A 15330-nucleotide genomic window follows, 5' to 3' on the forward strand; every position below is an offset into this window, starting at 1 on the left:
GGAGGTGAACAAATTCAGGGCTGTTGAAAATCTCTCCTTTTTATAGGTAGCCAAGTTCTTGAGAGGTAACATGACTTGTCCAAGGTCGCCCAGTCAAAGTGGAGGACATAGCTCTCTGATTCCTGATTCTGCATCTTTCCCCTACACCATGTGACCCTTTGCTCCAGCCCTCTGCCATTCTCATTAGGGGGCAAGAGCTCTGACCTCTTGGAGTGCTGTTTGCTTGTTAAACAACACTGAGACCTTTGGACAAGGTGAAGGCAAACAGAACCACTTGGCATGGTCTTCAATCTCTGCCTTGTAGGCAGATTCCTGGTGAGAGGAGTTTGAGGCCTGGGACCGAAGAAAGCCCCAGCTGCAGCTCCCCCAGGGACACTCTGTGAGGGGCAGGGACCCATTAACTCACTACAATACAGATGCTTTAATTTACATTGTATTTGAAGAGACGTTTACAGAGGTCTGTTATCAGGCAATTCTCATTTAGGGGTTTGGGGCCTCCATGCCACACCTCCATCATTCAGGCCTCCTTACTCCATTCAGAACAGTAGGCCACAGCTAGATGTTCACTACAGCCCTCCGGACTCAGTGGGAGAGTGGAGGTCCTTAGCCTCCCATTCACATGACCAGCACGACACGGCAAAGCCTCTCACACTCAGCCTTCAAAACACTCGTGACAATAGGATACAGTGAACACATCTCTAGGGGCTGGGAGGGTATATACCATCAGCATAAAATCTTCCTGAGGCATGTTTTATCCCGCAATTGATGTGAATTTTACGTTTTACTTCATGATGGTATATTTTAATAAAATATTTCCTCTCCTGTGAGCAGAGCCGATACTCCGAGCTGTGCCCAGCTGTGACTTCAGTGCCCTTGACAGACCCCCCTGGTGGACGGCGCAGCCTTACACACACCCCTCTGTGCGTTGGCATTCACAGGCACCTGCAATTTATTATCTTATGTAACTTTCATGCTCATCCTGCCAGATGGAGACTGGCTTTCTCATTTTAAAAATGTGAAGACCCAAAGCTCCAGGAGGTAAAGCGATTTGCCTGAGTTGGTGGCAGGCTCGACAGGGCGTTCCCCTCCCCATGCTCTGCCACCCCTCACCACTGAAGTCCCATTATAATTCTCCCCAAGCCTTCAACGTTAAAATCAACAGTCTTCCATGGCAGCACTTGAATAAAAGCCAAGTGCTTCCTTGACGCCCTCTTAGGCAGTTTTCACAGCCGAGTGCACGGGTTGGGCAGCGGTCCCGGATTCCTGGCACAGGCTCCCGGCTGCGTTCTGTGGCAAAAGCAGGTGGGCAAGGAATGAGAACCAGCAGCTCTGGCTTTGCTTGTCACTGGTGGTGTGACCTTGGGAAGTTCCACCCTCTCTCTGTGTTTGTCTCTTCACCTGAACAACGCAGGGTGGACTGGGTGATTCTTCGGTACATTAGAGCTTTCCATCCAACATTCTCGTCGTTACACCCAGGAACGTCCAGCCCTGGAGCTCCTTCCCTCATTAAGAAAAGTCCACACTGCCAATTTCCCTTTTCTTTTCTTTTTTAAATAATGCCTAAAACAACATTCTAAGGCCCCAGTTTTTTTGGAAAGGCAGCTATAGTCCAGACCACCCTCATTCTCCATTTCCTGCTTCCTGTGATATACATCGTCACCCAGAGACATGAAGGGGCCCCTGGGACTCTGAGTTGGTGGGATGGAAAGACCCTCTTCTCCCAACAAACTTTAATAACCTGTTGGATTCCCACACAGCCCTAGGGTTTTGCTTGTCAAAGATCCCTTCCCCCAGAATCTATTTTAAGGAAGGCATTTGGTGTTTTGTTTTATGATTGAGCTGCCCAGGAAAATGGTCTGAGGCTCCAGAAACTGCCGAGTGAAAAATGTTGGAATGAGGAGCTGCTCAGCATCTTGAGGTCCCTGATGCTAGTCTTCTCCCTTCAGGCTAGGGTTCCCAGGAAGACACGAGCACATGATACTTCTCTCTTGGCCACAGGAAACTCCCCCGAGAGACTCCAGAGAGACCTATATGGGGCCACAGATTTGAAAACAGGCAAACTTTGCTTGGAAGACTGACACCATGAGGAAGTCACTTGACCTTCCCTGGGCTGTGGTTTTCTCATCTGCACTGACCTGTGTGCAGGCTGTTTTGCAAGAGAATGAAAATTATGCACTTAATATAATGTTTGGGATACCAAAATTACTCTTAATGGTAGAATCCTGGTCAATCCATCACCCTGGAGAGTGCTCTACGGAGTCAGGTTGCTGGGGTGGAGCTGAGTTCCAGCTGTGCTCTAGATTCCAGCCTGTGGCAGGATCACGTGGCTTGCATGACCAGAGCCCATGGCAGGACATTCCTTTTGCCAAATAATTTACCATTTTGTATCTCAGTTTCTTCATCTTTAAAATGGAAGGTGCAGAGTTCATAAAAGCTGCTATGGAGGGCTGCCTGTAATTCCCCTGTAATCTCTCCCAGGAAGGGAGGCCCTGAGGGTGTGTGAGCAAGGACACAGGACACCAAAACAGGCCTGGGGAGGAGACACTCCCAGGGGCAGAGGGGAATTTCCAATAAACGGCTATTACTCCTTTCCCAGGATGACGGGCCCACAGAATGGGCCCAGCTGGGGTTGGAAGGCCCTGAAGCCACAGCCTTGACACCTTCTGCTTTACAGAGCAGGACACCAAGGCCCAGAGTGACTAGGTAATGGGCTGGGGAGCATACAGTGAGTTTGCGAAACCCAGGGCTCCAAACTAGACTAGAGAACGTCTTACGAGTTTTTAAAAATACGATACTTAGTTCTGGCTTGAATTTGCTCCCTCACTTCTTTTCTTTGGAGAACCAGTTTTAGCTTTCGATTTAGGAGGAAATCCCACGGTTGTTAGCTCCTGCATTTCCATTTCACGATTTAGCTCTAGTGTTGCCGGAGGGGTTTGGGGTTGGGGGGAGCCTGTTGGGGCTGGTCACTGTACCCATGCCTATAGGGGCTGGGTAACACCTTTTTGCAGAGGGTGGTGACAAAAGGGGACCTGGGTGTCCTGTCAAATTCTGTGGCAGCAGCTGTCCTGGGGTCTGTGGGGAGGGGCAGGGGGAGGCCTTGGGGACAGGGCACTTGAGGCTCACCAGCCTGTGTGGCCTCAGCCTCCAGGTGAACAAGGTGCATCCAGGGGGCAGCAGAGTCCCTGCAGGAGACTCAGCTGGCATCGTTGATGGCAGTCCGAGAGGCACCCAGCAGTCTCTCATGTTCTCCCTCCTCCGCCGGGGGCCGGCCCCGGGACAGGCGGGTCAGCAGCGGGCGGTGCAGCCCATTGTAGAGGGCAGTGCCTGTCAGGAGGATGAAGAAGCCGAGGATCTGCAGCGCGTGGAAGGCCTCCCAGCCCAGTGCCAGGCTCAGTGCCCAGATGACAATGGTCCGCAGGCTGTCCAGCACCATGCGGGTGGTGGCGCTCAGCTCCTTGGTGACGCTGATGCCCGCGAAGTTGAAGAAGGCAATGCTGCTGATGTTGCCCAGCAGCGCCAGGGCGATGAGCGGCTTCCGGCCCACCTGGCAGAAGGCATCCAGTGCATCCTCCAGCGTCCCACGAGGGTTTCCACTGAAGGAGCTGGCAGGGATGTAGTACATGGGCACCAGCAGCAGGGAGAGGATCACAAAGCCAAAGAGGCCTGCAGGAGAGGAGGAAACACGTGGCACTCTCCGCTAGACCCTCAGACTCCCGGTACCTCCCGCCCAGCAAGGCCTCCCATACCTCCCGCCACGCCTTCTTGCAGCCCTCACACCAAGGCCTTCCTCTCAGGACCTGGAGCTCTCCCTCTCACTAGGATTTCTCAGCAGCCCACTGAATGATCTCTAGCTGCCCCTTTTCCATGTTAATCTGTGTTTTTCAACTACACCAAGTGTAAGAAATACTTTTTATATTGTGACCAATATATGTGTGCACAGGCACATACACATACACCCACTTCCACAAAACAATAGCTACCCTTACAATGTACAGTGCTCTTTGACACTTTTAAACTCTATTCATTTAAAAACGAATTGCTGGCTATAACCACTATAGTGCTCACAAGTGTGGAAAAACATAGCTCTCTAATTCAGTGTCATTGGTCTGTGACAAGGAGCTGGAACAGAATGTAAATCAATGCACTGCTTCATTCAGAAAGTCTTGCTAGAAAAAAAAATGAGCAGAAACAAACACTACTCTTAACGACATCATTGATGCAGTCGATTAACATTCTGCCTAAGCCCTGAGCTCACTGTGGACCAGGCACAAAACTCCTTGACTGGTCCACAGGCCACACTTTGGTGGCGCTGCTCTAAACCACCCTGCTAGTTTCATATTTTTAAAGCATAATTTTGAGTTACTTCTCTGCTCAAAAACTGTTGGTGGTTCCTCCCTGCCTGTCATTTAAAGTCTAAATCCCCTTGCCTGATGTTTAAGGTTCTCCATGACGTGACCTTGACCTACTCAATTCCTGATCATTTCTCCAACATTAAACAAGTATCTCAAACTATTCTGCACTGGTCCCCAAACTCACATCCAGTTCCCCATGCCTTTGCTACGTCTGGAGTCCTCTCTTTCCCACTCTGCCCATTGAAGTCATAGCTCGAATGCCACCTATTCTGCCTCAAGACACTCTATATGCTTGGCAGGTGAAACATCACTTTAGCACAAGTGGTCTGAGCTAAAATGCACTGCCTGGTCCTTTCTTGCTGGTCAGCTCCTCTAGAGTGAGGCTTACCTCTCATTCATCTTCATCCTCATCTTCCCTGACCTTTTGGCCAGGTGCATGCATGGCAGATGTCAGAATATTTGGCAACACATGTGGTGAGGGAGGAAGAAATGGGGGGTAGGAGGCTCACCCCCTCCCAGTGGTCCCTGGCACCTGGCCCTGCACTCCTATGTGTGCATTCACTCCACGTGCTACCCACCAGGGTGCTCCCGGACCAGCGCCCTCCTCCCAGCCACCGTGCTCACACACCCTCAGTGCCGACGGCCCGCAGTGGGTGCACATTGTGCTTGTAGACGAACTTCTCCTCTAGCACCATCTGGATGGAGACAATGATCTGGGCCATGATGATCAACAGGTCCCCTGCGGGAAAGGATCAACAGGGACCAGGGTGAGGGAGGGAGGAAGACGGCAAGGCCACGGGGCTGCTGGCAGGGTGGCGGGCCCTAGGATAAGGGAGAGGGTTTCATGGGGACATAACAGGCACAGTCCGATTTCTGCAGTTACCATACAGTTCTCGAGGCACAGTCATGACCATCCTGTGCCTGATCTATTGGCTCCCAGTGGTGGGGCCGGCTAGCAACCCTCTCGGCTGAGGCCACAGAAGGTCCAGAGGCCTGTGCAAGGGGGTAAGCGGTCTTTTGAGAAGCACAGGCTCTGAGATAGACATTTCTGATTTAATCCTGCCTCTGAGTGACCAGGGTAGTCACTTCTTTGTAAAATGGGCTACACTGCTTTCTTTCTGGGATTGTAAGGATTACTGTCATGACAAACACACAGTATTCAGCACCAGGCTGGGCACTTGGTAAGTGCTCAATAAATATGTTCGTTCCTCTCCTCTCCCAAATCCAGCAGTTTGTGTTTGTGTATGATATCACAGCTCAAGCCCTCTGCCTCCTCTGATCTCCTGCTCCTTATCTACCCCTCTCTCAAGCTGCTTAGGCCTCTGGCCTTCCCTATATTCTATCAGACACCTCAAGAGCAGGTGCATGTCCACAGCAGCTGGTCCCCACATGCCCTCATCCAGGGCTTGGCATATAGCTGAGCTTGTAAAAGTTTGTTGAATGACTCTGTGATGGTCTCCTAGAGAGGACAGGACAGGATAGAAGGGCAGCCCCTGGATCCCCGACCCCGGCCACACCTGTGATCACTTCACTGAGTTTGTGCTGATCATCGTGCTTGCTCAGGAGGTCGGCCAGGCCTACGACCACCAGCCCCGCGATGGTTGCCAGGATGCCCAGCCACTGGCTCAGCGCCAGCCTCCGTCCCAGGAAGGCCACCGAGAACAGGCCTGTGAATATGATCACTGCTCCCCGCAGCATCTGGAAGCTGGAGGCGCTAGTCATGTTCAGGGCTAGGAGAGGACCGACATATGATGTTAGCTCCCGAGGACCAAGGCTGTCAGTTCACTGAGGTGTCCTCAGGGCTGAAGATGTACCTCCCACATAGTATGTGCTCAGTGAATCTTAGGTGAGTGTGTGTGCATGAGTCTGTGGGAGAGCAGCAGGGATGGGGTGAAGATGAGCTGGGGGTAGGAGTGGTTGTTTCACCAGTGGCCCCCTCGGGTCATGGGCTTCACTGAGCCCATCTCAGCCTGGCCTGGCTGCTTACCCACATACATGATGCTGGTTCCAGTCATATCGCAGAGGGCTGGAGGCAGGAAAAGAAGGGGGTTGAAAGGCTGCTGGGGATCCATGCTAGAGTCTGGGTGCCTTGCAGCTCTGCACCGGAGTAGGTAGAAGGCAGCCAGGCAGGAGAACTCCCCCAGGAACATGCCCACTGCCTGCAGGGACAAAACCCTAGGAGTTTAGAGCTAGAAAAAGGGCTGCCTTTAACAATTTTTAACACGACCTTTCTTCAGACAAGAGCTTACCTATAAACCCAACATGTAAAGCAGGCAAAAGCAGGGCTGCTGTGTGTAGGAGGCCAGAGACTGCCTCCTGGGTCTACCTCCAAGCCCCTTGAACATCTTGAGGCAAACCCTAAGACTGTGGTAGAGCCCAGTATGAAGACGACCAATCCAGGCCAACCCCAGTCAAGCTCCAGATGGAGAAGCTGAGGCCCAGAGTGGCTCAGAAACTTATTTTATTTTATTTTATTCTTATTTTATTTTATTTTATTTATTTTTTAGGCAAGGCAACACTTGATTGACCTCACAGATTGCAAGGACCTTGTCAGTTTACAATCCCTTATCTTTTTATTTTTTACGCCTACAGCACCTGGTCTTCCTATAAAGTCACAGAGCCAATCTACGGCCGTGCTACCCTGAACAAACCTGATCCCGTCTGATCTCGGAAGCTAAGCAGGGTTGGGCCTGGTTAGTACTTGGATGGGAGACAACCTAGGAAGACCAGGTGCTGTAGGTGTAAAAAATAAAAATAATAAAAAAATAAGGGATTGAAGGCTGACAAGTTCCTTGCAATCTGTGAAGTCAACCAAGGGTTGCCTCGCCTAAAAAAAAATAAAATAAAATAAAATAAATAAAGTCACAGAGCCAACTGCTGGCAGAGCTGGGGCTGAAATTTGACTCTTGTACTTTCCAGTTGAGTAGTAAAGTGCCTCCTATTTATGGCGTCTGCCCTAGCCCAGTGGGATCTGGGCTCCCGGTGGATGGAAAGCAGGTTTTGCTATGAGGGTTATTTTCCAAATGTGTCCACACTTGGAAGTAGTGATGGCTGGCCTCACAGTGTCCAGGGCATGACAGCTCACCAGGACTTAATTGGGTCTCCCACAGAGGACTGTGCCCTCTGCTCCCTTTCCTGGGAGCAGGGGAAGACTCCACCCCTAGGTCAGGAAACAGCAGGGCCTCACAGGGGCACCTGGCCTGATGCCTGGGAGATGGGACGGGGAGGGACGGGGCAGATACCTGAAGGAAGGGATGCTGGAAGCTGTGCTCCTTGCTCCCTCCACAGCCCTGGGCCACGAAGTTGTCTGCCCACCTGCAGCAGAGAGAGAAAAAGTCAAACCCCGTAGTGCAGTGGGCTCTCCCAGCCTGGTCCTGGTGCCTGTGGACAAGCTCGCTCCTCTCAATGGCAAGAGGCTGTACTTAGGGGACTCAGCCCAGAGTAGGGCTCCTTCCCAAAGGGGCCAAGTTCCTTGGCAAGGAGTTCTCAATCTTGGATTGTGGATAGAATGTGGGAACCTGGGAACCTTTAGCTGAAATTTCATGAATCTCTAGCTGAAATTTAGCATTTCCTCAAATTATAAGTATGGTATTGCCACTTGCCACTTTGTCACAGAATCACAGCTATTCTCATTGTCACATTAGAGTCACTGCAGATATTGTGAAGTATCATTTATACTCATCGCTACTCCAAAATTATAGTCATTAGACCCACTGCTTACAATTTTATGCGTTAAGAAGCGTTTTTACCTTATAAATGTTTTAATAACTTTATTTCAACATAATTGGCTTTTTCTATAATCCTCAATCTTTTATTTGCACATTTTAAAACATTACTTTAGGAAATACATTTATTTGCACATTTAAAAACAATATTCTAGAATTCCTCAGATTATCAAAGGGACCCCATGGCACAAAAATATCAAGTCACTGGTCTACAAGGGCATTTGGGCCCTGGGAAATGACCACCCGACACAGACCACCCGGTCACCTTCTTAGAACCTGAAGCTTCTGGAGGGTCTTTCTAGCACAGATTCTAAAGCAGGTGGCAAGTATGCAACACTAGTGGAGTAGCCTCCCAGCCAGCACCCTGGCAGATGGCTTAACTGATTATGGCACGCTTCCCCCACCAAGCCCAGACACAGACCCAGAATCCTTCATGGGCGCAGTGTTCTGGGAAGCTATCGCCGACATTCTGCATTATCGACTGCCCATGCGCTAAAGCTCCTGCCCCTGAATTTCATTTTCGTGGGGCTTAGTTGTGTCCCTGGGGTCTTCTCTGATCTCTCTTTCATTTGCAAGCCCTTCAGATATTTGGAGATTTTTCCGTCTTCTGAATCTTCTCATCTCCTGGCTAAACAGGCCCAGCCCTTCCTAACCTTTCACTTCCCTGGCTGCTGACGTCTAGAAGTGCACTGGTGGGCCCAGGCCCAGAGCCAAGGGCATGTGATCTGGCCCAGACAGAGCCTGGCAAGACAGTGGCCCCTCCCTCGTGTTGGATGTCCTGGTTAGTTGACACTTTAGCTGTGTCCGCCACACCACACTGCTGACTCAGGGCAATGCAGACGTAAGGCTGCTTCCTGTGGGCCACTGAGCTGCTCCCTCTGCAGCGCTCCACACACAGGCAGTGGCTGTCTCCAAACTGACTCAGGACTTCTTTGATATCTTTCCTTGCAATGTCTGTCAAGAGAAGCCACACTGTATGAGCCCAACCCTATTCCACCCAGTCGTCTCTGCACAAGCCTGAGCTCCCAAAGGGCAAGGGAGCCTTCTGCTTCCTGTGCCCCCCACAGAGCCATAAGCATGGGCCACTGGTTGTGCCAAGCAATTAGGGCCTGGGTTTCACAGACATTCTGTCCAGTCCTGGCTTCTCTGTGCCCTGAGTTTGGAAAAAGGAACAGGGAGCTCTTTCCCATAGCCCAGACACTGGCAGTGAAAAGCACGGGTTAAGTGGTGGCAGAGGTCCTGGTCAACCGTGAGGGTAGCAGACCAGTGAGGGAGAGCCCGCATCTGCTCAGAAATCTGAGCACATCCCAGGACTAGTGACCAAAGAGGGCGATGGTAAACTTATCTCAAAGAGGGAGACCCCATCCACTTCCTGAGATGGAGAGAAAGGGGCAGTTAGCGGGGCTTGTGGTTCCTGGGAATGGCAGGGCTCAAAAGGGAGCCACAAGCAGGGAGAAGTTCTGATAGGACTGGTTGGGAAGGCAGAGAGAAATCTGGATTGGGGGATCAGTTACAGTCAGGCTGCAACCAGTCCCAGTACCAATGGAGAAAGGAAGCCCCCACTACAGAATAAAAGCTACCTGCTCTTTGGGGTCTCATTTCTGCCCGCATCTGCTACAGGTTCTGGCTCTTGGGTCTCCAGACAGGGCAGGACATGAGGAATGGTTGGGAGCTACAGACAGACCGTGGCCCAGGAAAGCCTGCTCTACAACCAGGATCACTTTTGCAGAAAAAGACCTCTGGGAGGGTCTGGGTGAGGCAACTGAGTGAAACAGAGAAGTGATGACAACTCACATCGATATCACTTTCTGGTTCCGCAGTCACTGTCACTTGACAGAGTTGAGCTCAGCATCCAGTAACTTCCACATCTCTCAATCTCCTGCTCCTGGCACATTACTATACAGAAGCTCAAACATTTTTTTGTTGAATAAATGTGACTTTCAGACTCCACCAAGCAAATGGGAAGGTACTACGGTCCAGATGCATTGTCTCCATGAGTCCTAATTTACCACCTGGTTTGAGGTGCCCCCTGCTGGTGGGACAAGCTGGGCCTGTCTTTCCCTAGGGTGGGGCACCATATGGAGAGCTGGCTTTAGGGTTGGTGCTCAGCTCCCTCCCCCCACACCAAAGGTCTGGCTTTGCTTTCTCCAAGGGGTGTGTCTGCCTGAACAGGTTGGGGCTGGCAGTGTTCCCGGCTGGGGAAATGGAGTCTTTTTGTATCTGAGGGCCTGGGGCAGGCTTACAACTCAGGGATTGGGTATCACCGGGACAGGCTGCCAGGGAGATCAGGCCTGCAGACACGTTGAGAGGGAGTCAGGCTTCTCGTCCTGGCCCAGAGACAGGCTTTGGTTCATTGTGCAGGCACAGGAGGACACCAAGTAGCATAGAACAGGAGCCAAAATCTAGCCTTAGTTCATCTGGGGATGACAGCAGTGACTCCTAAGGTGAGATAGCACTGGGATATTTTTGCAAAATATGTCACTAACATGTTTTTATAAATGTAGCATTCACTGAGTACTGACTTTGTGCCAGGCCTGTGCTGAGCACTCCATGTGGACTGTCAGTTTTAAGCTTCATAACAAGGATCCTCGTTTTACAGATAGGGACTGTAAAGTGTGGGTGGAGAGAGGTATGTTCAAGGTCATGCAGTTAACTATAGGCAGATCTAGGCTCAAACCCATGTGCTTGAATTTCTGTTCGGAAAAGGCAGCAGGATGCATGGAAAACACAGATTTTGAGTTTCACGGGCTGGAAGTTTTAGTGTTCTCATCTATAAAATGAGGATAATAATGCCAACACTGATGAACTGTCAAAAGTAATAAATAAAATAAGATATATAAGACCTGGCGCATGGCAGGTAGTTAATAAAAGTTCTTTTTTGCCTCTTCTCCCTCTTTCCCCTCTATTGAGCAGGAGCCGTTTCTCCTTGTGTTAAGTTGGTGTGGCCCCAGCTCTGCTCTAGCTTGAAAGCTTCTGGGAGAGCATCCATTCTCTGGGACCTATGCTGCTGGCTGAGGCAGAGGCAGAGGCAGCTGGAAGAGCCTTAGGCTACTGCTCCTGCAGTTCCACAGAGCCACAAAGTACTGTAAAAGAAGAAACTCAGCCGTCATCTCATGAAGCTCCTCATTATACAGACAAGAAACCCAGAGACCAGAGAGGGCTGAGGGACACAGGGCTCGTCAGGTGCCCAGAAGGGCTAGTATCCAGGAGTTCCCACTCCAGTCCCATGCCCCCTCCTCAGCGCCTGAGGTTCCCTTACCGCCTTCTTACTCCCATTCCCTGGCTGAGGCGGGGAGGGGTCAGCCTGCAGAAGGACCCTCTATTCTCTGTAGATACTATATCTGGGGGAAAGCCATGGTCTCCAGGGCAGGAGGCCTGTGGGGACCCACTAGGGTCAGGCTGAAGCCAGTCCCACTACCAATGGAGGAAGGAAGCCCCCACTACAGAATAAAGCCAGTCCCAGTACCAATGGAGAAAAGAAGCCCCCACTACAGAATAAAGGGGAGCCGCAGGGGAGGTGCCTCTGCTGGCAGAGGCCAGCTTCTTTTAGAATTCCTCGGGCCTTGGCAGGCTAGGGGTGGGCTCTCCTTGCTGGAGGGGTGAGTCACTCTGCCTGGCCTTGCCCAGTCAAACTCAAAGTTCAGCATTCTAAGAGGTGAGCTTATCTGTGTGTGGGCTGGGGTGGCGGATTGTGAGGGAGGAAGTGGCTGATGTGGCTGTCCCAGACTGACTGGCTATGTGTCCATTCCCTGAAGAACCTCTGCCATTTCCTCTCACTTTTCTGGCTTGTCAAGCCCAGTGAGTCAGCTCCTTTCTTCTGCTGTGGGATTGTGGATGAAAAGGGAGCCACACATTAAATCTGACAAGTTCAGGGAAAGTCAGCATGGCAGGCCCTACAAAAACAGAGACTGAAATTAACCACATAGGATGGTCTGAACATAAAGATTCCTAAAAGCAGATTGAGGCAGGTAGTCATAGCCTAGGCCTGTAACTTCCTTGACAAAGGTCAGTCTTTACCTTAGTAAGCCTGTCTATCGTCTTTTTGCATCTAAAATAACATACTCCTGGAATGTCAGCGTAATCCCCTTTTCCTGGAACCCTCAGGGCACACCCGCTGCACCAGCACACAAGACCACAGAACCCCTCATTGTTATCTTGTTCCCCGAATACCATCTCTATGTGCTGCAAATGTTAATTATTGACTATCTTCTACCCACTAATGTAAAAGAAGTATGTGTCTCTCCATTTTTCTTTTTAATCCCCGCTTTGCTTCCTCCCACCCCCTTAATCTACCACCGATGGATTTCAAGTAACCCTCCTTTCGTGTCCTCCTTTGATTCCAATGCATAAAGCAAACTGCAAAACTGCCCTTCTCTAGAACATTTACTCACTCTTGAGATTTTGCTTCTTTGCAATCGTTATCAGTTTGGCTTAAATAAACTCATTAAAATTCTCTACAGGTTTGGATGAGTCTTACGTTGACAGGGTCTACAGAAGGGCCACAGTCTTCTCCAATTTCTAGGGGTGTCAAAGCAGGTGGCCCTGGCTCATGTGGTAATAAATGAGGATGAGCCCTCTCATATCTAAGTACAATTCGAAAACCCTCCTCAGTAGACTCTACCTGTGTCTGGGAAGAAGGTGGGGGAAGTCACACCCATTTTACTGAGTGTGACTGAGGCTTGGAGAGGCCCAGTGACTCACCTAATCCCACAGTTTCCAAGTCTCATGCTCTTTCCACTCTACTCAACTGCCCTCCTGATTTCAGGCTCTCTCCAGCTGGCCCGGGCCCCCTTTAAAGCAATTATCCCGTGCCAGTTCATGGAACCCAAGGGCAGGGGCAGCCACCAATGCAAAAGTTAGAGCGGGCAAAGAAAGGACAGTGAGACTACTTTCTCATAGAGGCCCAGTGGTTCCAGACCTCTTGCCAGAGGTCCTGGACCCATTGGGCCTGACTGTTGGAGGAAAGTCACCTCCAAGGCCCCTCTCTGGCTGGGTGAGCTTCACAGCCTGCAGACATTTAGGAGGGCGTCTGAGCCTTACTTAGTGACTGTCTACTTGACCTTGGCTCTTTACATGCAATATCCTAGCTGGATTCAGAAGGACAGAGCTCCCAAATGGGCATGAATCCATGGATAGGCTTCAGACAGTCAGCCCGAAGCAGTGCCGAAGAGAGTGAAATGCTTGGCCTCCAGGAGATGCATCAGCAGAAGGTCCTTGTGAGGGGGTGAAAGCATCCACAGAAAGAAGGAGCCATTTCACAGGAAGGGGTCCTATGCCAAGGCCCAAGGACAGGGTAAAGAGACAGCCTGCCTGGTGGCTTTCTCTCCTTTGGGTATGTGACACCCGCCACCATCCCAGCCAGGGCAACCTGTCTCTCCAAAGCATATACAAACTTGCAGAGTGGGCAGAGTGGCCTGTCCAGTGGAGAACTGACATGTGGTCCCAGCACAGCAGGCAGCATGTGCATACACACACTTCCTCATTCACTATCTTAGTTCTCCAAAGAACCGGGGAGGAAAAAGCGCTCACCTTACAGGCCAAGAAACTGCAAGAGGCCACTAGAGACTCAACCCGAACCTCGCGTGCCCCTGGCTCCAGGAGGAAAACAAGCAGGGCAATAGCAGGATCCCGTGGGCTGGGGCAGAGGCTTGTTGCCCAGTCCCAGAGGGAGGGTGCTCTGAGGGCGGGGAGGGGAGATGTCACTTATAAGACTGCATCTTCCATGGGTACACGCTTGTCTGTTCTTGTCTGGGGGGCTGTTAGAGGAAATCCCAAGGAAGAGGGACTTTTGGGTACTGCAGCTGTAAAGGAACAGGACTGCACTAAAATGTGGAGACCTAGGTTCTAGTCCCTGCTCTGATCAGCCAGCTGAGTCACAAAAAGAAACTTCTCTTGGGACCTTGACTATAAATTGTGGGGCTTAGAATGGATGATTTCTATGTTCCTAACAACTCCATACGCCCTGAAAAATGACTAGAGAAGTCCCCCACCTCATCCCATATTGCTGGTTAAGAGCACGGATTCTAGAGTCAGGCTACTAAGGTCAAATATAAACTCTGCCACTTAAGTGAAGTTGAACTTGGGCAAGCAAGTCTACTTTTCCATACCCCAGTTTCCTGATCCAGAGACAATGAGTTTTTCTACCGCAGAGGGTAGTTATAAGAATTCATTAAATTAACACATGAAAGGTGGCCAGAGCAGGCCCTGGCACATGGTACTCTCTGTGTACCAGCTGAATAGCACTTTATTATGGTCACATTCTTGTCTGTCTGTCCCTGTCAAAAACTGCAGGTCAGAGTGTGATTTCAAATTGATAATTAATTCTCATCAGGATGTACCCAGCCACGCTCCCAAGTTCTTTCTCTCTGAGAGCATCTTTCTCATAGTCTGGCTTTAAAACAGTTTAGGGTCCAATTCTGGGACTTGTCTCAGGCAGGGAGGCTCCTGAGAGGCCCCACATTAGACTACAGGGCAGGGGACAAAATCAAAGGTTGGGCTTCCCGCCTGGGAGCTTCTTTCCTGCCTTTTAGACAATCTCTAAGGCCAAGGGCTACTGGCTTCACCAGGCTTCCTACCAGACCGGTTTGGAGCTTTTAAAGAAGGAACTGAGTCAGCAGTTTACCCCAGTAGTAACAAGCAATATCAACTTTCTTTGGGGACAGCAGCCCTGGAAGACTTATGGCTATAGTAGAATGTAGGGTGATTTGTTCTGCTGCATTCATTTCTTAATTGAGATGGGGGCACTCAGGTTGAATCTCCTTTATAGCTATGGCTCGGCAAAAGGAGTGATCTTCGGGAGGCCAGAGAGCCTGGGAGACCAGCATAAGACACAGACAGATACAGCTAGCCAGAGTCTAACCAGAATCTGAGTGGGGACCACTCAGAGCTCCACTTCTTATGGAGAAGGGTGGACATTTTGATTGCCAAGTGTGTGCACATCTGTCTCCACCACCTCAGATTCTAAGCATCTCAAAGACAGGCACCTTCTCTTAGTCACTTCTGTCTCCTTCCCTGAGTCCAGACAGTGCCTCATACACTGTCGATACCTTATATGTGTCTGGCGAATTGAGTAAGATATGTCTCTCCCAGACCTCTCTTCTGGGGGCATTTCTCACATCACTGATGGAGTGTGCTAGAAACAAATATCTCGAAAATGAATAAGATATGACCAGCCCCTCCTCTTAGGGGGCCCGGGGCATAGGCCAGAAGGTGACTAGGGTATCTTCCTTTACTCCGGAGCCTGGCAGGGCCCA

At 50.6% G+C, this 15330-nt stretch overlaps 1 protein-coding gene and 1 pseudogene across 2 annotated transcripts in view; one reads left to right on the forward strand and one right to left on the reverse strand.

Annotated features, from left to right (window-relative positions):
- Positions 1–417: 417 nt before the first annotated feature.
- The window catches only part of SLC35F6 (solute carrier family 35 member F6), a 17773-nt gene continuing 2860 nt past the window's right edge, over positions 418–15330 (reverse strand). Inside the window, exons 2-6 of one of the 2 annotated variants that reach the window (XM_011356517.2) lie at positions 7595–7667; positions 6340–6511; positions 5870–6082; positions 4981–5091; positions 418–3663 (exon numbers count right to left, since the gene is read on the reverse strand). In XM_011356517.2, coding sequence (XP_011354819.1) covers positions 3194–3663; positions 4981–5091; positions 5870–6082; positions 6340–6511; positions 7595–7667 — 1039 coding nt within the window. In that variant the 3' untranslated portion in view covers positions 418–3193. The remainder of the gene's footprint in view (positions 3664–4980; positions 5092–5869; positions 6083–6339; positions 6512–7594; positions 7668–15330) is intronic. The other variant, XM_011356518.2, reaches the window with a different exon arrangement.
- On the forward strand, positions 6976–7094 carry LOC111737585 (annotated as a pseudogene).

Source organism: Pteropus vampyrus, unplaced genomic scaffold (genome assembly GCF_000151845.1).
Source record: "Pteropus vampyrus isolate Shadow unplaced genomic scaffold, Pvam_2.0 Scaffold28, whole genome shotgun sequence".
NCBI lineage: Eukaryota > Metazoa > Chordata > Mammalia > Chiroptera > Pteropodidae > Pteropus > Pteropus vampyrus.